The sequence below is a fragment of the Pyrgilauda ruficollis genome, unplaced genomic scaffold, assembly GCF_017590135.1.
Source record: "Pyrgilauda ruficollis isolate IOZ18807 unplaced genomic scaffold, ASM1759013v1 scaffold3, whole genome shotgun sequence".
Lineage (NCBI taxonomy): Eukaryota > Metazoa > Chordata > Aves > Passeriformes > Passeridae > Pyrgilauda > Pyrgilauda ruficollis.
This window is the reverse complement of record NW_024524377.1, coordinates 4,621,438-4,644,665: the sequence shown is the minus strand read 5'-3', so window position 1 is coordinate 4,644,665 and position 23,228 is coordinate 4,621,438. Positions and strand designations below refer to the sequence as shown.

The window sequence follows — 23,228 nt, the reverse complement described above, 5'->3', positions numbered from 1 at the left end:
GGTAAACAAAAATGAAGACTTTCTCTTCCAAATGTCAATTACTGACTAGCTTTTTAATTCAGGTGTATTGAATAAGAGCCAAAATTATCAGAAATTTTCATGTCAAACACTCCAGAAAGAAGAGCAGCTGGCCTACTTCATCTAACACTTTCAGCAAGTGCTGGAACAAAGGAAAAATAAAAGAAAAAAAAGGGAGAAGTAAAAAAATTCAAAGACCTGGTTGGTGAAAAATATTTCTTTAGGGATCAATGATATGAAACTAAAATAACAACTGCAGCATGTCATGTTGAAGCAGGCCCATACAGAATAAATATTCCCAGCTAAATAAAAAATTTCCAGCTACATAAAAAATGGGGCAACACAGAAAGAACTGGAATTTGCAGCTGTAATGTGCCCACACATCAATGGCACATCTCTCTCTCCTGTATAAAATTTGGGTCTCTTTGGGTTTTGTAATCTTTCCTTTTTTTTTTTTTTGGGGGTTTGATAGTGGCACTGAAAGATCCTGGAAATCTTGGGGGCAGGGTGTGGGCTCTAAACAGCTCCTGTACAGGAATCTTACCCAAATCTGAAGCATTCTAGAGATACAAGAGTAGGAGAGAAACAGCAAGATTCCCTTCCAAACGTGCTCCAAGGCAAGTGGAAAATGTTATCACATCTCTAAATTCTCAAAACCGGGAAGCTTTAATTAAAAATCTTTTCAGGGAAGTGAGAATGGAGGTCACAGCTCGACAAAGCGCCTGGCACGTACGTGCTGGCAGAAATTGTCTCCACTCCCACACCCAAATTTGCCTCCAAAGGAAAAGGAAGCACCTCTACAAATCCAAGGTGAGGTTACATGGCAGACAAACCCCCTCTGAAAGGGATAGGAAATCTCTGTTCTCCTCATTTACTCCTCTCTCCAAGAATCAGACACCCATCATATGTTTTTTAATGCTCACAAAGGGTAATGTAAAAATCTTAAAAACTGTGGGAGAAAGATCCAGTCCACTTCTCACTGCACATATTCAATACTGGCATTTTCCAGCCCTCTTGGACAAACAGATCCCTTCAGTCACAATATTTCTCCTATATCTACCTTATCATCACCCCTGATATTCATGACTTCATTAAGTAGTTAATTTCAATACATACACCATTCTATGGATCACTGTTGAAAAACACTGCTCTACATCACAAATACCAAAAAACTCTGGCACAAGGGATTGTGTTTTGAACCCTGAGGATTATTATTATTATATCTCAGTTGCTTGAAAATGAACTTTTCTGCACAGTTAAGAGATGTATAATTAATAAAAATACAGAATTATATAGTAAGTATATAATTAATTGTCTGGCCAACTCTCCTGACACAGAATATAATTTTTTAGGGCAGGCTTCTTTTTAATTAAAATATAAAGTCCTGTGCAAAGGGATAACCTTAAGTTTACCTAATAATGACAATTTCTGGGCTTGCTGCTAACTGCAGGAAATGAGACCTACAGTTAAAGTTCTCTAAAAATATCAATTCAGTGCTAAACAGTAATTTGCAAAAGTGAACATATTGCATAAATCCCTGGTAACCTTTATCCTTTGAATTCTGTGGGCTCTCCAGGCTTCTTCATCTAAAGCTGGAGATAAAATTAAAAAGAAAGGCATGAAGAAAGTCACTGAAAACCAAATTTGGGCCTTTTGGGCCAGTGGGGCCATGGTTGCTGTGGCATGTAGGAAACACACACACTACAAAGTCAAAATTCCAGACAAACACTTCTCATTAAACTCATCCAAGTTATTTTAAACTAATTGATCTACCTGGTCACTCATATCCTGCCCTAGAGGCTATGCCAAAGTTAACTACAGTCCTCAGCATATCAAGCTAGGGAACCAAGGGGAGAAATCCACTGTTTCTGTGTTTCCCAAGGTTTTGAGGCATTCAAAAGAATTACAAAAACACTGCCTGTGCTGAAAGCCTGTGCTGTGACATAACACTGCCTACTGAGACACAGCAAAAGGTAAAAGAAACATGAAGCAGAAGAGGAAGGCAGAAGCAATATTAAGAAATACAGAAAGTCAGGAGCTCTAATTGTCCTCCCTCCTGTGCCAGTGCAGATCAGGAATACTGTCATTCACAGGACTTCAACAAAATTACATTCAGCATGGAAGAAAAGAGAATTCAAATGGGTGACTGGAAAATACCTGACTAAGCTAACCATGAGCTCCTGCCCTGTAAACTGAGCAGCACCTCTCTGCAGCCTAACAAGAATCTGTGGGCATTTAAGCCCCCTGCAGAATGGGGAAGTCAAGGTGCAAATGCCATTAATGTGCAGTGAAACTGTCATTCTCTTCCTGGTCCTCTGAATCATTCTGATAGCCAGACCTGCACCTGAAATCGTCATGTGAAATGACAACAATACAGAAGGCTCCTGTTTCTAAGTGTCCATATAAGTAAAAGAATATCTGTTCAAAATATTTGGAAAATACTTAAAATTATTTCTTAATCACGTGATTTTTATATTTTCTCTTATTGCTAGTATTTTCATGAAAGCAATTCTTTCAAGATTCACTTAAGAATCTCTACATCAAATAATTCACAAAATCTTTCCAAGAAGATGTTTTGCTACGTGCATATTAAGAACTGACAGATGCATAACCAGTGTATCTCATATGCAACAGGAAATACAATGAACTTCCTATAATTGATCCAGAATTATTCAAAAGTTACTGATTGTGCTTTTAGGCTTTTAGTCATAGTTCTATACCATTAGCAAGCAGATACTTAAGTACCCAGTCTGTTTTATTTCTAAAATGAAACTTGTCCATATCATATTATTATTATTATTTTCTCCAAAACTTCTGCAATTTAAAATGAACTCAGAGAAATTATTACAAAGTTCCTGAATTTTACCAGAAATAAAGACATAAAAAGAGACTTTATAGCTCTGAGAAAATGCAGTCAGACATGTTGTTTTGCATTATTATTATCATTAGGTTAATCTTGAATTCCCCTTGTAGAGCAGTGCATTCCAAACCATCTCCATTCTCAGGGCTGACTACCAACTTTGTGTTCAGCATCTGAACACCAAGAGCAACATTTTCCAGTTGGGTTTTTCCCACATTATCTCCCTTAAGATTAAAGACACACAGCTAAAATTTCACAAGATGCTTTAAAAATTACCCACATCTTCAATGACCTTTGCTGCAATAAAGAGCAATAAGGATGTAAACTGTACCAAAAAATCATGGGACTCTGACTCACATGTGAAACTTCTGTTGAGGCACAGATCCTCACAGATCCTCACAGATTAATTTAGTGCCAAGATCTTCATTCCAGTTTTATACCAGTTTGGGGCACTGGTGGAGTTACAGTACCTTTCCTTGGTCTTAATGCTCTGTTCTTGCCCACACCATGAGGATAATTCCCTGCTCTCAGAATAGCAAGTCAATATCAAATCCCAGTAACACAGATATCACCAGCAGAAAATATTTCAGGTCACTATTTTGATGCAGAACTAGTTACTTTACTGCTATGCAAAAAACTATTAACAGAAAACATTGTTCCTGTTATATACATGATATATAGCCATACATTAAAACGAAATTACATGGTAAGATACTACAGAAATTACTATCATTAGCAATTAGTGGTCCAAGGAGTACAAGACAGCACCCTGAATAAAGGAGCAGAGACAGAAACTTCTGCCTCCTACTGATGAAATTTGAGCAGATTGCCCCTCTGCTCAGATGCTGATGATGGCCTGGGCAGGGACAGCTTTGCTGGGAGCACAATCAGTCAACAAAGATCCAAACAACTGAGAAGAACAAAAATTTCTGCTTAGAGCAGCTAAGGGAGCAACAAGCAACCTGAAAATCAGTATCACAGTCAGGCACAGCTAGGGCAACTGGAAAGGTTCCTATTCAACAACACCCCCTTCCCCCAGTTATTTTTAATGTTGGCAACCCCTAGGCATTATACCTCACTGGCCATGACTTGCAGCAGTGGTGGAAGTCTGAGCCTTCCCATTTTTCATTGTTATTCGGAGTTTGCACAGAGATATTTCACCTGTCACACAACCCTTGCTGAATAAGTTTCCCACAGGGAGATGTACTGAAAGGCTTTGAAATTAAAATCCTTGCCATGTCATTTAAGAGGAATTGAACAAAAGTACCATCTCCTGTCATCCCATGCTCCATCCTACATTCCAGGCGGAATTGCCAGGTATGAAAATCCTTTAGGTGTGTGTGCATGTGGCTTTTACCCTGCCACCAGTCATCCAGAGCCCATGCCTTGCCAGATATATCCTTCAAAGTTTTGGTAGTACTCGAGTGCCTAGATGAGTGAGAACAGTCACAGGAGGAAGATTATCCACCCATATTTATAGGTCTGATTCCATACCTTTTCCTACTGTGACTGCATTTAAAAACATTTAAAACGAGGAAGTACAATATCATAAAAATAATAAAAATCATAAAATACAAATAATAAAAAAATGTTTACAATCTAAATATGAGACATCCACATGTTAGAAATAGAGCTCTCTCTTGTAGGCTGAAGTTGTAATGATGAAAGAGTGAGATAGAGATGACACAACTTTTAAACTTTTGTTCATACTGATAGAATTATTAGAGCATTTGCCCACAATGAATTAGACTGAGACTTCCAAGTTAACCTGATATACACTATCAAAAATTCACCGAAATGAGTGTTTTAATTATGGTTGTAACCTCCCTTTTCCCTTCTCCTACACTGAGTCAGGACTATATATTCCAGTTGCTCACTGAACAGGAGTCAAGCTGTAGCCAGTTTGCACTGTTTGGCTACAGACAAGTCAAGAAGTTGTTCCTCAGCTGACCACCACAGCAGGGTCTCCCCTCACCCTCACCTGCCTCATCTTCAGCCTCACTGGCACATGCCCCATGCTCATTCCCCAACCCAGTTCTGTCAAAATGTTTTGATTGGGTTTAAGAACCAACTCCTGAAAGTGTTTAAGCTAACCCAGATCATTTTGACAGAACCAGGCTGGTGAACTCCATGTGCTGTAATGCTGGCAAAGCTAAGGAGGCAGGAAAGTATGAAGACTGGAAAAGAGGGCAAGCAAAATGCAAAGAGAACATGAATCACCTGCAGTCAAACAATGCACCTGGCTGCAATTCAGTAACGTGCTAACTATGGGCTGTGCTGCTCATCTTCACCCAGGTTTCCATAAACTACTGAAAACAAGCTTCTGGAATTGCCCAGCTCCTTGCAAGTTTCCATGAGAACACAGGACCCAGCTGGTCATCTGCACTGCTAACAGTGGGTAACAGATGGAATTCCATTCTGGCTTTTTGACTTTCCAGCTCTGCCTCCATCTCCTGGTTGAAAGGAAGGAGTTTTGGTTTCTGTGTGGTGCTGTATTGAGAATGGCACTTGGCAGGGTGAATCCTCAAGGTGAAAGGCTGAGCACGCAACCAGACCAAACTTCACAAAGGCTGAAGACAAAGCTCTGAGTCAGGCTGTGCACACAACAACTGAACTGAAGCCTCCTTTTGTCTGAGCACATTAGGAAGAGTCTTGTGGGAGTGAACCACTGCCAAATGGTTTTCCCAGTGAGCAGCTCGTTAAGATGAGTAGAAGTTAATAGCCAGTACTGAAAGGAAGCAAGCAGCACAGGCCAGAGCAGAGCTGAGACAAAGGCCACAGGGGAGAGCTGCTCCACAGGCCAGGTAGGGGCTGCTTTCACAGCCAAAAGAAAACAGAGCAGTAAAAAAGCCCTTGTGATGCTCCATGGTGAGTCAGTCTAAAAGCCAGCTCTTTCACCCAGCATGCTCCCCTCACCTGTTTCATCCCTGCTACATGTACATGGCTCTGGAGTTGGAGGCAAGAGCTGGAAGACATTAAAATATAATCAAAAAATATTTTTTCCACACTGAAAATAAAATACTGAAGCCATTGGAGTAATAAACTGTGGAAACATTCTTCTCATAAAATTCTAGTACATTCATTAAACCCAGAGAGGCCTCCTCTCTGTAAGTGAACTCCCACAGTCCTGTGTAGAAGCTTTAAGTGGTTATGCTGAGAGAGATTTGGGGTCAAACCTATTAAAAAACCCATAATTAAACTCCATCACATAAATAAAAAATACTGCTGGAAGAGCAGGGCCAGTATGTAAGCCAGGCAGGAAAGGCACCTGCTAGAGCTCCACAGGTTCAGTGGGGCTGTTGAAAGGAGACACTGGCAATTCTCAGTCCCACTGGCAGGGCAGGGAATAAAGGGAACATTTAAAAGAACAGGAATCACCTTACCACTTCTGGAAGCACCCTCTTCGCAAGATCATGGATGGCTTTGATCACAATACATATTGATGACAGCAGGAATATGACACCCAAGATAACACAAGCCCTGGGGAAAAAAAATAGAAAAAAAATACAAAGAAATGTTAAGAACATATTTGAAGTTGCCAACTCTTCCAGGGTAACAGAGGGTGCCAGAATATTAATAATAAAAAAATGTCTTAAGGAGCTAAAGATAGAGGCTTAAATTAAAGAACAGAATGAAACATGCAGTTCCTCTCCCATTCCTAAAACCTGGATTATGTACGAGAAGGCAGGACACAGCAGCAGATGTTCCATTCTCTGATGTTTCAGAGAGAATGACCTGCTACTTCTGCTCCTGATGATTTATCACAGAGTCCTCTAGAGAAGGATGCTTTATCTGCTTTATCTTTATTTGTTTTGCTAGGATCTCCCACTAGAAATAATGAAGGTAACTCTATTCTCTTTACCAAGCCAGCAGAGATATTTGGTAAATGTGGTCAGTAGCAGAACAGAACCTGGAACAGCTGTTTCCTCCCCAGTCAGGTGTGATGTGACTCAGGAACTGGCCCACAAAAGTTGGCTGACTTGCCTAAGGCCGCTTGCTGAGCCAGTGACTGCTTGACATAAGATACATGAACTTCCTGCAAGGATATGCTGACATTTCATCTGACAGCCACTCTGAAAGACAAGCTTTTCTATCCCCCCCAACAGCCTTAAACCAACACAGCTCCAAATCTGTGAGCTGGAAACTATGGATCACACTTCCTGTGGCAATACCTACTGCTGGATGCCTGCTGAATGCATCTTCCCTCTCCCTCAGCACATCTTTTATTCCCTGCACACTTCTGGGGAAGACAGACAAACTTTCCCTGGGGAATGCCCTGACCACTGTCTGGATTTTGTTCCCACATAAATCAGAGAGTTTGGGGTTATCTCTGTGGACTTGCCAAACACCCAAGTCTTTGCAAAACACTTGTATTTTTGCAAGTTTTTGGCAAATTTGCCAGCAGATACACAATGGCTTCAGCAATCTTGATCTGTTTCTCTTATTTTCCAGCTCAGTTTTACTGTGGCAAAAGAATTCCCATCCACCTACTTACCCAGAAATAGCTAAAGTAGATAGAAGAAAAGGAAGATGATCACAACAGTGACAAGGGTATTAATAGCAGACAGAAATGCAGTCTGAGGTTTGAATAAGCATTCAGTAGTCATATTTAGCATATTTATCATATTTAGCCTAGCTTCTCCTTTATATGCTGGCTTTTGGAATCCACAGCCATGCAAAATTCATGAGTATAGTACTTCAAGAAAAAAATACATGTTTTTTGCCTTCCTGAGTGTATTGATTTATCTGCAAAACCACTAAAACACAACACTGCACTGTATCTTCTTTTAATCTCATTTGCTAGAAAGAAATAATTTCTAACTAGCCTGCAAATCATGCAAAATTCAACTACAAATGTAAAAAATAACAAACCTCCTAAAATTAATCTGAGGAATTGTAGTACCTAATAAACAAGTTGCAATTGGTTATTGTAAGCACGCTCTTCTCTCACTGTACTAGACCACAAAAATGTTAATACAAGCCAGCTCACTTCCATCTGCTAACAATCACTGCTGTGTAACTAAAGAGTGTTTCCAACTGCACACCAAGGGTGCTAGTGCCAAGGTGCTTGGCAAATGCAATTTCATTAATAACATTCAATTAAATTAGATGAGCAAACTGCCATTCCTAAACAGGTTTAAATCAACTCAGAAGTACCCAGAAAAACTAGTGAAAGAGGAGTGATGCAGAAGTGAGGGTGGACTGATAACACAAATAAGAATTTAAAGCCCAGATAGCTTTGTCCTAACTCTTGACTTACATCTCCAGCACCTCTTGAGGATAATGTCCTTATTTTACAGCCATTTCTACCTAAGTCAGTGTCACAGGTTCCCACTATCTACTAAATAATTATAGTTATAATTGATCTGTAAAGAAAAATAATTGATTGCTACAGGTTTGACAGGCAATAGAAAAGCTCTAATGAAGAATGCATGAATCTGGAATCTTCTCCAGTCTCATGTAATGTATTGGTTCTAAAAAGAAGGAGAAAGAGAGAAAATTTAGTCAAAACATTTTAAAACATAGTGTAAAAGCTTTATTTGGTTTTCAGAAACAATAAGCTTTCTGGAATCTTTCAGGATGCAGTTCAGTTTGAAGAATAGAAAGCTAATTCACAAAGGACAAGGTGAGGGCATCTCTCTGATATTCAGGCAGCAACCAACTTTTAACTCAACTACAGCGCAAACTTTCAAAGTTGTTGTTTATTTTATTAAAGAAATGGCATTTGGAATGCAAGAGTAATGAAAACTACAAGAGAATTAAATATTACAGATTTAACATTAAACCACCAAGCCTTCTTTAGTTTGCTGTAGATGTTGGTAGCTGATCATTATCTGCCCAAGATACTTCTTAATTTTGATGTGGTTTTGAGGCAGTATTTGTATGTGAAAATCCAGAAGACAATATGAAGTATAATTCATTATATTAGAAATTACCTCATCAGTTCTGCCAAATTTTCAGTATTATTCTGTCACAGATGAAACTTTCTGTTAAATTGGTTGTACTGCAGCCTCAGGCATTGAGAAGGAAATAATTTAGACACTCAAAACCATCAAAGACTTTATACAGCTTTGGAGCTTTTGTCCCTGCTAAATCACTTCTAGTGGAATTCAGACACCTGTATAAATCTTAAAAACAAAAGATTGATTCTGACAATTGAATCTTGACAATTTTCAAAAGATATTTTCTTGAAAGCAGTATTACAACCCACATACAACCCATTTATATTTATACAGCCCTATAAATACCCATTTTGTACTAGAGCAGCCCTGGATTTTTCACACTCATCAGAAGCAGATCAGTGTAACTGCATTACAGCACACACAGCTGCCACCTCACCTCTTCCATCACATATTCCCTGTGTGGAGCTCTAATAGACACAATTCCTCATTTTGATGACAAATTCTCACAACTCATAAGGAAACCAGAAAAGGAAATCAATCACTGTAAGCACCTGGTATTCTTTTCCTTAATCAAAAATTTGTTGCTTTGCATAAGTCAATGGCTTTTAAGCAAGTAGCTATGAAAAGTACTGAGATTCAGAGGCTTCCATCTCCACAGACTCAATTTTCAAGCTGCTATTAGTAAATTAGCACTTTTCCCGCTCATTTTATGATAAAATTAATTTCCTAAGAGAGTAAGACCAACAATCCAATTGGTTTGCATTCAGCAGATGCAGCAGAACAGCCTCCTAATTCATGGATTTAGCTTTAATTCTATCTTAAAGTTTGCAATTCTTTGTTATAATTCCCTGCAGGTAGTGATAAGACTAAAATTCTGTAATGCTGCCAACACAGAATTAGAGATTAATCTCACTCAGATTTCTATGGTGATTAATCTTCAACATAATGAAGTAATTTTACTTTAGCATGGTCTTGCCACACTAAACACCCTTTCCATGAGTTGACCCCTTTCAGATAAAGAGGCTGCTCCTCCTTAAAGAGGTAAGCAGCAGTCAGATTGATGTAAGACTGCAGGTTTAGATTCTCAGCTACTTCTTTGGTAACATTTTATAAAAATAAATTGATAATAGCAATGAAATTACAAATATATGCTGAGTAAGGAGCTCTGCTATAAACTACCTCAAAAGTGATCAGAGAAAAGCTTAACAAGGGTGGCTGGAAATGAAGTTTTTCTCCTATCAACTGACTGCTATGAAACAGCCAATGCAAAAATTTTCCCTTCTCAATTATCATCCCATTCTCTTTTTGGCAAATCTTTACAGCAGCACAGTACCAACGAGGGTTTGCAATGAAGCCCTTGGTAATTCCTTCTCTCAATTCAGCAAAGGTGGAAAAACAGAATTAAGGATTCAGAAAAAATATTAGTGATGCATATGAACACAATCTGCAAAAAAGTGTTAACTTTCTCCTAGCAGCTCACAGGGAGCTGTTTTGGGGCAGTAGGGAGGGAAAAGGGTCTCATGCACTTGATGGTTTGTCTGTTCCAGCCTGGAAACTTTCACCACCACGCTTCCAGTTCATTAAACTAATGCCTGAAACATGATGACACCACGTGGAATAAAACAAGTTTGTCAGGAGCAGTCTAATTGCTTCCCAATTTTGTTCTATTCTCCCACCTGTTACATTCATTTCAGTATCCCAGATTAGCTGACCTGTTTTGATTTATATGGGTTATTTTGTGGGGGGGCCTTGGTGGTGTTTATTACTTTTACCAAAGCAAAGAGGTTCACAGAACAGAAGAGTCCGGGATGGAAGGAACTCCAAATGTCACCTGGTCCAACTCTTCATGGCAAAGGGGAGTCTAGATGAGATTCTCAGCACCCTGCCCACCTGCTTCTTGGAAATTTCCCACAATGAGGACTCTGCCACATCCCTGGGGAGGCTGTTCCAGTGACTGATTGTTCTCACTGTAAAAACTTCCTTTCTGGTATCAAGATTGCTTGCCTTATTCACAGAAAACATTTTGATCATTTCAGCTGAGCTACAGGGGTAAACATGACAAAAAGAACTGGAAAAAAAATCATTGTATAAAGCACTAGGATTTGTATTCATATTCTTGAGATAGAAACTCTATTCTCACATTTGCAAAGCTGCCATCTAAACAGGCTTCTGTTCCTCATCCAATTCTCTAGCAGCCACAATGATGTAAATAAAAGACAATACTTCTAATTTTTACATGTATTCTGGTTACTCTACAAAGCAGGTTTACTCTATTTTTCTGCATTTCCTTGATTGTTAAGAATCTTATCACATTATATTTTCCTAAGAGAAATGAGATTTCCACCATGGATTAATAGTGGAACAGTTTCTCAGAGAGGCTGTGGAGCCTCCATCCTTGGAAGTTTTGGAGACCTGACTGGATGAAGTTTTGAGTGCCCTATTCTGATCTCACATCTCACTCTGCTCTGAGCAAGAGCTTGTTCCAGAGACCTCCTGAGGCCCCTTCCACCCTGCAGTATCCTGTGAACCTATTAATTTTTAGTCACAAAATCTTTAACTCTGCAGGCTCTGTCAAGATCTTTCAGTACTAATGACTCCTAATAGCTCACAGAAAAGGAAATGTTAAAATCTCTTCAGGCTGTTTTCACCACTGAAGTGGTGAAAAATATTACTTTGCAAGGAAACTGTAGCTTCACATTAAAATGAGCTGCAGGCCAATAAGACCAATATGAGCTCTAAGCCCAGGAGTAATGTGAGCTTCTTCAGCAAAGCTGAGAAAATCAGTTTTATGATGGATACAGAATTTAATCTCTGTGTAAACCCACCTATAAAACCTCTAGAGTTTAAGGAAGAAAAAAAAATTATAAAAGTAATTATTCTAATAAAAACTGTAAAAGTGCTAAATCCTGTTTCCCTATGATTAGAAGGGATTTTAGTATTAGTGGCTGACAGAGTGAATATCATGTAGAGAATCATTCAAGGAAATTCAGATGGTACAACATGGAAGACAACTGTCCAGGAAGCTTTCACTGTCAGAAATTAGGAAAATATTTTTGAGCATGAAGTATTCATTCACTCTCTAATTCTGTATCTATACTTTTTTCTCAATTGTCTTCCATGTCTAACCACATGAGAGGAACCCTTTACTATCTCTTTGCCTTGCTGGTACTCTTGTTTTTATTCTTCCTTCCCCAAACCAAACACAAATTACATTCTGTGATTGCTCCTTCATTAATAACTTGGAACTTGCAATAACCTGCATCACATTTCTTCTGGAGGAGAGGCTGTCAGCCTGTTTAAACACTGGAACTATGGCAGCTCTCACAGCCTACTTACAGCAGACAAGTGTAAAATGCCAGTTACAGCCAGCCCAGGAATTCTCAAGTGCAGTCAAAACTGAATGCTGGAATCTAAAGGATAAGGATTTGGAGGAAAAGGTTCAAATTTGGTCACCAAAAAATGATTTTCTGGTGGCAAATCAGTGGGATCTGCTTGATGGAGAGGATGAGAAGCACAGTAGGGAAAATCTGCTGTCACACAAGTGAGGAATTGAGCAAGGGCCACTCCTGCCATGAAAAAAGGGTGTGTAAAGAAGCAGAGAGGAGCCCCAAGCAGGTGAGCTGGGGATGTCTGCCAGCACAGCATCAGCACCAGTGCACACAGCCCAGGCACGGCAGGGGCAGGTGACAGCAGCAGCTCTATCCTGGGGACTGTGGCAGGAAGGGCCTGTCCAGTGTACAGCACACTGTGCCACAGCTCTGCAGCTTTTTCCCTTAAATAGAGAAACCCAAATTACAATGCAGCTGTTCACTAACACTTGCTGCTGTTCTGCAACATGGCAGTCACATTTTTCATGAGGGCGACATCCAGAACTCCGACAACTGTAACATCTGCCTCTTAAACTCATTAAAGGACTTTCTTTAAAAAGAACTAGCCACCGTGACATATTATGGTAATACACAGGCAAAAGATGCAACATCAGCCTCAGTCTTGAGATTCCTGCTTATTTGTCATGCTCTACTGCTAATCTAAAGCTTCCTTGTGTCCAATTAGGCAGTTTTATTAGCTACTGGTGTAGCTTCTCTTTAGGTGTAGTTCCTGAAGAGGTTTTGGACACCAAACTGTACAGAAGCACAGCTGTTGAGGGTATTTACACCTGCCTGGTGCTCAGTGAAGAGGGAATGGAGTCAATTTAAGACTCTCTTTAAAAGGAACAAAGTGGGCTTGCTGTTCATCACACATGTTCCATAATCCACCCCCAACTGCCAGGATCCAGATCAGCATCGTTACAGCTTACAGCTACTCTGTTTTTCTCACCATAAAAAAAAAAAAGCATAAGCCCAAACTAGATTACACAATAAAGACATCACAAGTAATAGTCCAAATGATCACTGAAAATCAATTTTTCTATTATTGTGTTAGAAAAGTGTGCTGTGATATCACATGGTCTGACTTCTTAAAAGACATGGAGGGGAAATGCTGTTTATGTCTGAGACTCAGATCAGCTCTGCTAGGGAACCATTTCACACTGGAAGTGTTACAGGCCTTCTAAACCTTTTATTATCCCTTAGGATTTCAACTAGTTGCTGCAGAACAGAGTATTTACATACTTTAACATCATGCAGCTGAACTGGGGCAACATTTCCATAAATAATTTGATACCCCAGGTATGGAATATCCACCAGAAAAAGCTAACAGACATTTCTACAACTGGAGGGAGTTCAAAAACTCTCAGGACCTATTTTCCAGTTCCTAGGTCTGCACAAACTCTGCAGCTGCACTTGGAGTACACCTGCCTTACAACCACCCTCCTGGCTCCAGCACTGCTCCTCCCTTGCAGCAGATGATCAGAGACTGTCATTCCCCTGAACCTGGAAATTAAAGCCTTTTGAGAACTTCTATAATATTCTTTTTTATGGTGATCATCAAATTCCAGCACAGGAAACATCATATCCCTGATTTTATATGCATAGGCCTATGTGTAAATACTAGGCAATACACACAAATCCTGCTTAATAACTACCAGTCAAGTAAAAGGAAAGGCTTTCATAGGTTTTGGATCTAGCTCCAGTAAAATCATTGCCAAGTCTACAGATGCCACAGTTTTTGAAACAGATTTTAGAATATATAAATATATACATTTTCTGTTTCATATTTAATATAACTTGTATGTGCAATGATTTTTTTGGGTGTGTTTGCACAAGGCATAAATGCATTTCTGTCTGGGTAAGAGCAAAGTTTGTGGTTGATTTACTTTTGTCTGAATATGGGATAATGAATTTATGGAGAAATTCTGATGTTTATTAAATCAGCCTAATGAAGCACCTCTTGTATCTAGCACTGTACCTGGATACAGAATTTTGGCCAAATATCTCAGAAGAAAGAATGACTTAGAAATTTTCAGTGAGGTTAAGAGGAAGCTATACTTCTCCTCCTATAAAGCAGATATCCAAGCACAGGTGAGCACACCTTTGAAAACTCTTCACTGTGCCTCGTTCTGTGGGAGAGACATGAAAATGTGCTGTGAGGCCAAGCCCTTGGTAGCTGAGAACCACACATGAGCTCCAGAGGTGGGCTCTGAGCTGTGTGCAGCACCATGCATTTGACATTTTTCCAGATCACTTAGGTATTCCATTCACTCATCACAAAAGAGCTTTGCCTCCAGCCACAGAGGTTTGCCCTGAACTGTGGGTAGGTGTGGATTTTGCCATCTGTGCTTCGAGTCTCTTTCATGTGTATGGTATAGATAAAATTATCCACAGTTTTTTCAATGTGACTGATATGTTGGGTCTGAACCCAGAGGATTATTTTCATTCAACACTACCTAAATAGACAGTGCTCATTTAGCTGGGTTAACCAGTACAGCAGAGCAAACTCTCCCATGAAAATTTAAATACAATAGAAATACTGAAAATTTGGGTGATTTTGTTTAATTCTGTGAACCAAGAGAGAATATGCCTTGGAACCATATAGATCAATATGCTTTCTTTTAGAACCAGAGGAAGAGAGAAGAGCCAGACCTAACTTTGCAGTATGACAGTCGTAAAAGGTGGCTTCTGATTCTTTCAAGCTTTGAGTGCAAAAGTAGGATACATCACAGTCCCCATATTTCCCATATGCCTAATTGTAATGCACATATATTCAGTATAACTTCTGCAAGACTCCCCAAGACCAGATACCAGGGTAAATATTCCCAGGTGGTGTCATCTGAACATGAGCAAGAGAGAAAAAAGGGTTACAATTACTTTGTAAGGAGAGGCTGTCTCTGTCTTAGGGTCTTATCACATTTTCTCATGGGATTTCTAACATAATTTCTGAATTTCAAATATCTTTATCTTTTAGAGATTGCATTTAGCTGAAGCTAAATAAGAAATTCTTGGATTAAGCTCTTATAGTTGTGCTCTTCTCAATGTCAAAACAGGTGAGAACACCAGTTCTTCCTCCCCATAATTTAGGAATCCATTAAGAAGCAAATCCCCAGAGAAGGGATTCTTCACAGAGCAAATGGGCTCAGCATCGTGAAGGTACCAAATCCACAGCCACAGCTGAGGTGTGGAGATGAAAGTTAAGTTACAGGCACATAGCAAAGCATTTAGGTAATGCCTAATTGCAAAATGACTCTTCTCCTCTGGCAAAAAGCTTTCTCAGAAGCAGGTGGAGATATGACAGATATCTGCACCCATGTCTACCTGGGTGTACTGTAGATTTTCATTCCTGTAATTTCAGTATTACTGCTTATGTTTCAAACAACAGCTCTACCAATATTTTAAAAAAAAGGACATATCTACATTCATTATGTATTATGTCATGGCAACATAGAGCACCACAAGTGTGTTTAAAATGATTAGTCCATGACATAATTTCATTTTCTTATTAGATAATTGAGGAATGCATAGCCAGAGTCTGAAATACGAAATAAAAAAAACCCAAGCAAACAAATAAACAAAATCACAACACCAAAACAGTGAAAGAAACATAAGAAATGTACTTCACAGAGCAAATGGGCTCAGCATCGTGAAGGTACCAAATCCACAGCCACAGCTGAGGTGTGGAGATGAAAGTTAAGTTACAGGCACATAGCAAAGCATTTAGGTAATGCCTAATTGCAAAATGACTCTTCTCCTCTGGCAAAAAGCTTTCTCAGAAGCAGGTGGAGATATGACAGATATCTGCACCCATATCTACCTGGGTGTACTGTAGATTTTCATTCCTGTAATTTCAGTATTACTGCTTATGTTTCAAACAACAGCTCTACCAATATTTTAAAAAAAAGGACATATCTACATTCATTATGTATTATGTCATGGCAACATAGAGCACCACAAGTGTGTTTAAAATGATTAGTCCATGACATAATTTCATTTTCTTATTAGATAATTGAGGAATGCATAGCCAGAGTCTGAAATACGAAATAAAAAAACCCAAGCAAACAAACAAACAAAATTACAACACCAAAACAGTGAAAGAAACAGAAGAAATGTGTGTTTTCTGCTCTTGCCATAATCCAAAATGTTCATTATGAGTCAGGATTCCTATTTACTCTGGCACTGGGTTAAGAAAGATGTTGACAGACTGGTTCCTGGGAAACACAGAATTTAACTTGATACCATCAACAAAATAATATATAGCAAACACCAGCTGCAACTGTCAAGAATCACTGTTTTAAATATGCTGTACAGAGTAGAGTTTTGCAATAAAAAACCCAGTAGCCAAAAATCCCAGAATCAATGGATCCCACAGGCATAGGCAGATACTGGGTCCTGTACTGCATTGTACAGAAAAGCAAGATCTTTCCAACCAACTGTACTGAAAGAGCTCTGGTTTTTAAAGCTTTCCCACAAGGCTGTGTACACGTACAGTTTGTTGTCCTGTTTTTCCAATCCTTCCTTTTTTGGTAGTATTTCTCACTTTCTCCTCAGATCCTGCACTCCAGCCAAGTCCTGCATTCCTGAATTTAACACAAGCTAAAAGCTGCCCCTGGCTGTATAGCCAGTGACTAGTTCAACATCTCATGAGACATTTTTCCAGTCTTCTATTAAGAAATTTCTTCTACAGCTATTTACTGAGTTCATTTAAGCACGTGAAAAACCACTGTTGCCAAACCGGTGTCAAATCAACAGATTTGTATTTGCTTCAGCAACCCAATAAGCTACCAAGTTGCTAAGGGTTTACTAAAGGGTAGAATATTCAAGGCATTTGTAAACTGGTTATGGAGAGCAGCCAGGTGGACCACTGACATTTCTTTGCACATCTTAAATGCCTCAGTCAATTTCAGTTGTAAATTTTCATCTTTAGTGGAGATTTCTAATTATTTCTCCAGTAATTTCAGCATTTTTTTTCTTTCTTTAATTCCTTGATCATTGCTTTTTGATGACTAGTTCAGCACCTTTACATTTCCTGCATGTTAATTTGCAGCCTAGCAGATCACACTGAGCAGATCAAGTACTCATGAACTATGTATGTACTCTGACTCTCTTCCCAGATGTCTGTAGTCCTTCCCAACTCCTGCATTGCCTCAGGACTTAATTCTTTCAAGGACTCTTCTAAAAAACATCAAATATTCATACCACTCCCACATACTCTTTCATTAATGAGCCAACTAGGCAGTGTCAAGCAGTTTCTCAATCTTGCAGTGATTTCATTCCTGATCTTGGTGAATGTTTTAGCCTTGGCTTTTATTTCATGTGGGCACCAATGACACATCCAGGAGCAGTCTGAGCAGCAGCAGGAAGGGTGACAGAGCTCTAGAAGAGGCAGTAAAGGACTTGGGAGCAAAAGGAGTTTTCTCATCAATCCTGCCAGTGAAAGCAAAGAGATTTGAGATGGCTGAGTCTGGAGAATCAACAAATGGTTACAGGGCTGGTGCCACTGACAGGGGTTCAGCCACTTCTGAGCTGTGTGTTGTGGTTGACACTCCGGAGGGAAGGGATGAACCAAAGGGATGAACTCTGAAAAAGAACCTTCTCATCTCACCGCAGAAAACAAGAGAAATCAAATGATCTAATAAAAATGAAAAGCATTAACCAGAGTTAAGCTCAGCAGGACACATTTACATGATGGTTTCAGCACTCCAATTGCCCTGAAGTCAAATGGAAATGCACTGGTTCCTCTCAGCAGAACTTGGCACAGCGAGCACTTCTGTACCCTTGGGAGTGCCAGCCCATCGAACACTGCAGCTCCAACTGCCATATGGCTGCAGCTTAAGCAAGACTACGCATTTCTTTCACATCTTAGCATTTTATTCCCAGTATTTAATTCATAGCACATCATGAGTCAGGCTGTATTCTCCATGCCTTTTCTGGGGGTGTGTTTTTCAGTCTATCTTTATGTTCTCTCTCAGTGACGTCCAAGAGCTAGGTCTGAATCAAATGCTGCCTTTCCATGAGAGACTGTACACTGATTTTAACAGATTTTGGGTCAATCTCTTGCTGTCAAGTTTATGAAACAGGAAATTTTATAAATTTGCAAAACACAATTAATTGGCAATTCCATTTGTCTTTTGCCAAGGTGATAAGGGTTTTTTCAGATATGTTAGGATACACAGACAAGTGTAATATTTAAATCAATAAGAGAGACCTATAAATAAAGAACTAAACTGAAGCTACTCTGGCACACCTTATTCTGGTAAACAGACCTCTGCACTGAGGCAGAATATGGCCAGGCACACAAAAACAGGAATAACACACAGCACAATCTAAGCACCCACACAAATTTGCACCACACTGTCCAGGAGTCTGAGGGAGGAGGCCCACAGAAAACAGGGATGGTGACAGACCAGGTGGAGTTAGAGGCAGATATGATGCAAAGATTGATTATTCATAAGCTGAGCAAGCAGCCAGCAGGCATCATTGCAACATTCTCCCAGTGTCAAAGAGGAAAAAAATTACGTGCAGTGTTTCAAGCTAGAGATTGATTAAACACAACAGGAAATTAGAAATGTGCCACCCTCAAAAATCTGACACAGTAAGAGTTGCCTTAAGCAGCACAACCACCTCACCATCTCTTTGCTGTCAGTACTCTGGTGGCTCTCCTGTCAGCTCTGGAAACAGGGACAACCAGGCTGACTATCCAGTGATTCATATTCCCAGCATATGGGAACATTCTTTCACTTGATACTGAACTCATAATGTAACCCTAACTGTTTTCAACTAATGGGCATGGCAAGTAATTCACTGACTTAATTCAGCCTTATTAAAGCAGAGGGATTATATGAAAGCAAATTAAAAATGAGCATAAAAAACAAGGAAAATATGTCTACTACTTTGCCTGTTCACTTTACTGGCTTAGCCATAGGGATATGTTGAGTCTTCTTTTGTATTGGAATTTATTTTCTCTTTTAAATACTTTACAAGGTTCACTTGAAAAAACCCAACAGAAGATTTCAAAAATATGTTAATTGAATATTGACAGGAATCTCTGTGGACACTCACAAAAGCAAGACACTACGAAAATGTCTGTTAAAATCTCCAAATCTGTGCAGGAAAACTAATTTTAATCACATTTTTCTGAATTTATTTTTATGAATCAATGCCACATCGGTCTTTTATGGCCTTTTATTCCAAACCGTTCTGTATGGAGCCCTGCCAGGAAGGAACTCACAGCCCTGGCAAGCTGTTGCATGAGCTCGAGTTAAGGCATGTAAAAATACTGCTTACTTTTTCTTAGTTTTTAGAAAAAGATTGTGAAGGTGTGATTGAGACTCTCCAATATGGCTTTTTGCTCTTGGTTTTATGTGGCTTTTTTTTTTTTTTTTTTTTTAATCCTACCAGTTATGCAACATTTAGTTTCATCGAGCTACCCTTTATTAAAGGGACATCATTAGAGTGTTTCAGCACAGAACCTACCTTATTCCCCTTTATTGTAAAATTGCAGTCCATTCCAGGGGACAGTTGAGCTATTTTCCAGCCAGATGGGATGCTGCCAGAAATGGCAGTACAGAGAAAAACCAAAACCAGGCAAATGTACTGCAATTCTCCACCTAGATGCCCAAAATTCGAGTAGGAATTTAAAATCTTTTTTATGCACTAGATGGAAAAACTTTCCTCCACCTGATCCTCTCAGCTACCATAGGAATCACCCACAGAAATGTTGCACTATCATGCAGAATACAATTCCCACTGTGATCAATACTGCACTGCATATGTAAAGACCTTTTTTTCCCCCATAGGTTATATACATCAAACATTAAATATGAAAAAATTGCTTGCAAAGCATAAAGAGGACATTAGTCACTGCTATACTCTTATTTTAAAAAAATTAAAGTGATTCATATTCAAACTTCTTGAGAGAAGTACAAATATAATACAAGCATCAATTTCACATACTACAGTAAGAATAATTCAGTAAAATGCAAAATGCAAGATTTACAAATCTATTATAGATTGCAAATACAGTTCACTTGATGGAGATGCTGCAAGGAAAACCAAATTGCAATGGCCTAACCATTGCTATGCTGGCTAAAAAGAAACTGAAAATCACAAGCACAGGGAGGTTTGCCTGAGGAGGGGCTGAGTGTTTGGGAGGGAGCAGTGAGCTGGCAGAAGGAAAGAATACTTGCTGACATGACAAAATGTTTTTGTCAAAGCTCTGGATTGTGTAGCTTGACACCAAAAGCTGTGCAGGCCCCTGCCACAGGCAGAAGCAATGATGTGTACTCACATGTACTCCCTGTGCGCAGAGTGCACCGCGGCCGCGTTGCTGTAACGCCACAGAACGATCGCTGACGACAGAACGTCCAGGGTGGCATCAAACTGCAAGAGAGACAGAGTCAATTGTCCTGTGGGCCATTCAATGTGCCCTGCACTAAGAGCAATGCATTTACCGTCCTCCTGCACAGGCACAAAGCAGCTTCAAATAAATCACTTTAATGAAAGCACAATTTATGTTTATTGAATTGATGTTCGCGTTTTCGCCGTGTATTATTGCACAGTAATACACTTCAGAGCTCAGAAAGTCAATCAAAGGATTAAAAATTTTTTAATTTTTAATCTATCACCTGTGAAGAACTTAAGAAAAAACCAAATCTCATAGTCTGCCACTGTAGCACTCCAAGAGTTAAAATACTAATATGATCCTAATGCAAAGACTGTAAAGAAATAAGTGTAGAAAAATGCCTGTCAAACATTCCTTTTTCCTGCAGTCACTAATTTCCTCCAATAGCTTTTGTTTCCAAGCAAGAAAATATTAACTTTTTCTCCAAAATCCCACCTAGATTTCATCTTATATGAATTTATTATTCTGTATCATCAGCAAAATTGCCATGTTTGTATTCCCAATTAATGCAGATGTGGTGTCAGGAGCACTGAAAACCAGGCTTGTCCCACTGTAAGAACTTTCAGTCTCATATCAAACTTCCTACAGAGTGAATCCGACCTTCAAAATTGAAAGCTAAAGATAAATTATTTGATATGAGTCATTGCTTATCATTAGGAATTTTTTGCTCTGCCACTAATCTGGAAAGTCATGGCAAGGACTGGAGAGGAAAGCTGTCATCCCAAAGTCAAGAGCAGTCTTACCATCAGCTTCAATGGGAACAGTTCAGAAGGGAACTTCAGAATTTGGTTCAAGTTCAACAACAAAACTGATTTGTAGTTGAGAGATTTTGCATAAGAAAACCATATCTGTTGGATAACATCTATCAACAATGAGGTATAAGCATGGGTTTTAACTCCAGGATAGGACTTAATGGGCAGAAACTGGAAAAGTATAATTAGAGTGTCTTTGCCACCCTTTCCAATACTTGACTTTAACAATACGTTTTCTAATCCATTATTGACTTTGCACTCCTTTCCATTAACTTACCACAAGAAAAAAATGCAGTATTTCATGTTCAGAAAAAGCCCTTGGAAAAGAAAAAAAGAGTAGATAATATTTCAATTGTATCTCTACTTACAGCAAATCCAAAGGATGATGCACTGTATCTCATTACGGAGACAGCTGAAGGAAAGAAAATATTATTTAGAATCACTTTAAACTTTCTTTGCGTTTTTTTTTCTTTTTCTGTTGTTCAAGAGCTACAAAACCAGTTTTAACACATGGATTTACTTTCACCCAATTCCCACTAGAACAACCTGACCCAACACTTGAAAATGTCTACAAAAACACCTTGTGCCACAGGAGATGGTCAGAACACTGAAGAGATTTCTTTCAAAACTGTAATGGGAGAGATTGAGCAGCATTCAACCTGCTCATGAAACAGATTAGATGCAGATTTTAACAAAAACATTTTGAAACTACAATACCAAACTCTCAGAAAACTTCACACATCTCAAAGTGCTCCTTGCTCCAGCCAGGAGTTTCAGGCCACCTGAATTAGATGACAGAAAACCACCCAGGCCCATTGAGACTTTTTGAGTGCCATTTTTTTGGCAAAAACCCCAAGGGTAACTCATGCAGCCCCAAGAAATGCTGCAGATCCCATCACTGCAGTGGCTTCCAATGCGAAAATATCAGGAAAAGTTTTGAGCAGCCCTGGTTTTAACCACATGGCACCTTCTAAAAAATAACCAAGACAAAAAATGTGCTAATACCTAGGGAAAAACCCACAATTTTAAAAATTTTACTCCTCACATCCTAATTTCATAGCCTCAGTTTCCAATTCTAGGAAGGTCTGTGCCAGAACAAATACTTCAACAGCCCAGAGAAACAGCAGGGAAGAAGCAGACAGCAGTGGGACAGGAGTCTCCTGGAGATGGGACTTCAAGAACTCCAGCTCCAGTATTAAGAGGGCTTGAAATAAAGCCTAAAAGGATTGATTTGCCTACTATTATATCAACAGATATCAGCTAACTTAATAAGAACATATTTTTGTAGAAAATAAAACAAATAAACCAAAAAACCAGACTCATCAATGACTTTGTCAATCTCAGGCTGACAAACACAATATCTAATTCTCAGTGTTCATTAAAGCAGCTTGGCAGAACAGAGACACTATGATTTGACTGTTCTTTTCAGTAACAGCAAGCTGCAGCTCTGTGGCACTTATCTGGATAAACAGAAATTAAATTCTTGGGGAAAAAACCCCTTTTTGTTATGGATCTGAGACCTAGGTGTGGTCACGAGCAAGCCAGATGTCACAAACATTTGGACTTTATCATTACATTTGGGCAAAACACAAAGAAAAGTCATCAAGGTTCCTCTCCAGACTCCAATTTTCTCAAAGTTGAAGAGTATTGAAACAGTGTAGACTTACATCTCCCTCTCATTTTTAAGCCATAATTTCTCACACTTCATTCCCTAGGTAAAAAAGGAAGCTGTATTTCTCGGTCAGACTTGCCAGCGATCTGCAAATTTCAACACTTCACTGCATAATAATATATTGCCTATCAAATTTTCATTGTCTGCCTCCTTAGAGGCATATAGTTTCAAAATCAGCAGAAATTGCAAAAAAAAAAAAAAAAAAAAAAAAAAAAAGGGGGGTTTCAAAGGAAAAAAAAAATTTAAATTTT

The 23,228-nt window shown here is 39.1% G+C and overlaps 1 protein-coding gene across 1 annotated transcript in view; it reads right to left on the bottom strand.

The window, feature by feature from the left end:
• Positions 1 to 23,228, bottom strand: part of TMEM163 (transmembrane protein 163) — a 90,056-nt gene that overhangs the window by 13,645 nt on the left and 53,183 nt on the right. The window contains exons 4-5 of the mRNA XM_041473289.1: positions 20,440 to 20,531; positions 6,262 to 6,358 (exon numbers count right to left, since the gene is read on the bottom strand). Coding sequence (XP_041329223.1) covers positions 6,262 to 6,358; positions 20,440 to 20,531 — 189 coding nt within the window. The remainder of the gene's footprint in view (positions 1 to 6,261; positions 6,359 to 20,439; positions 20,532 to 23,228) is intronic.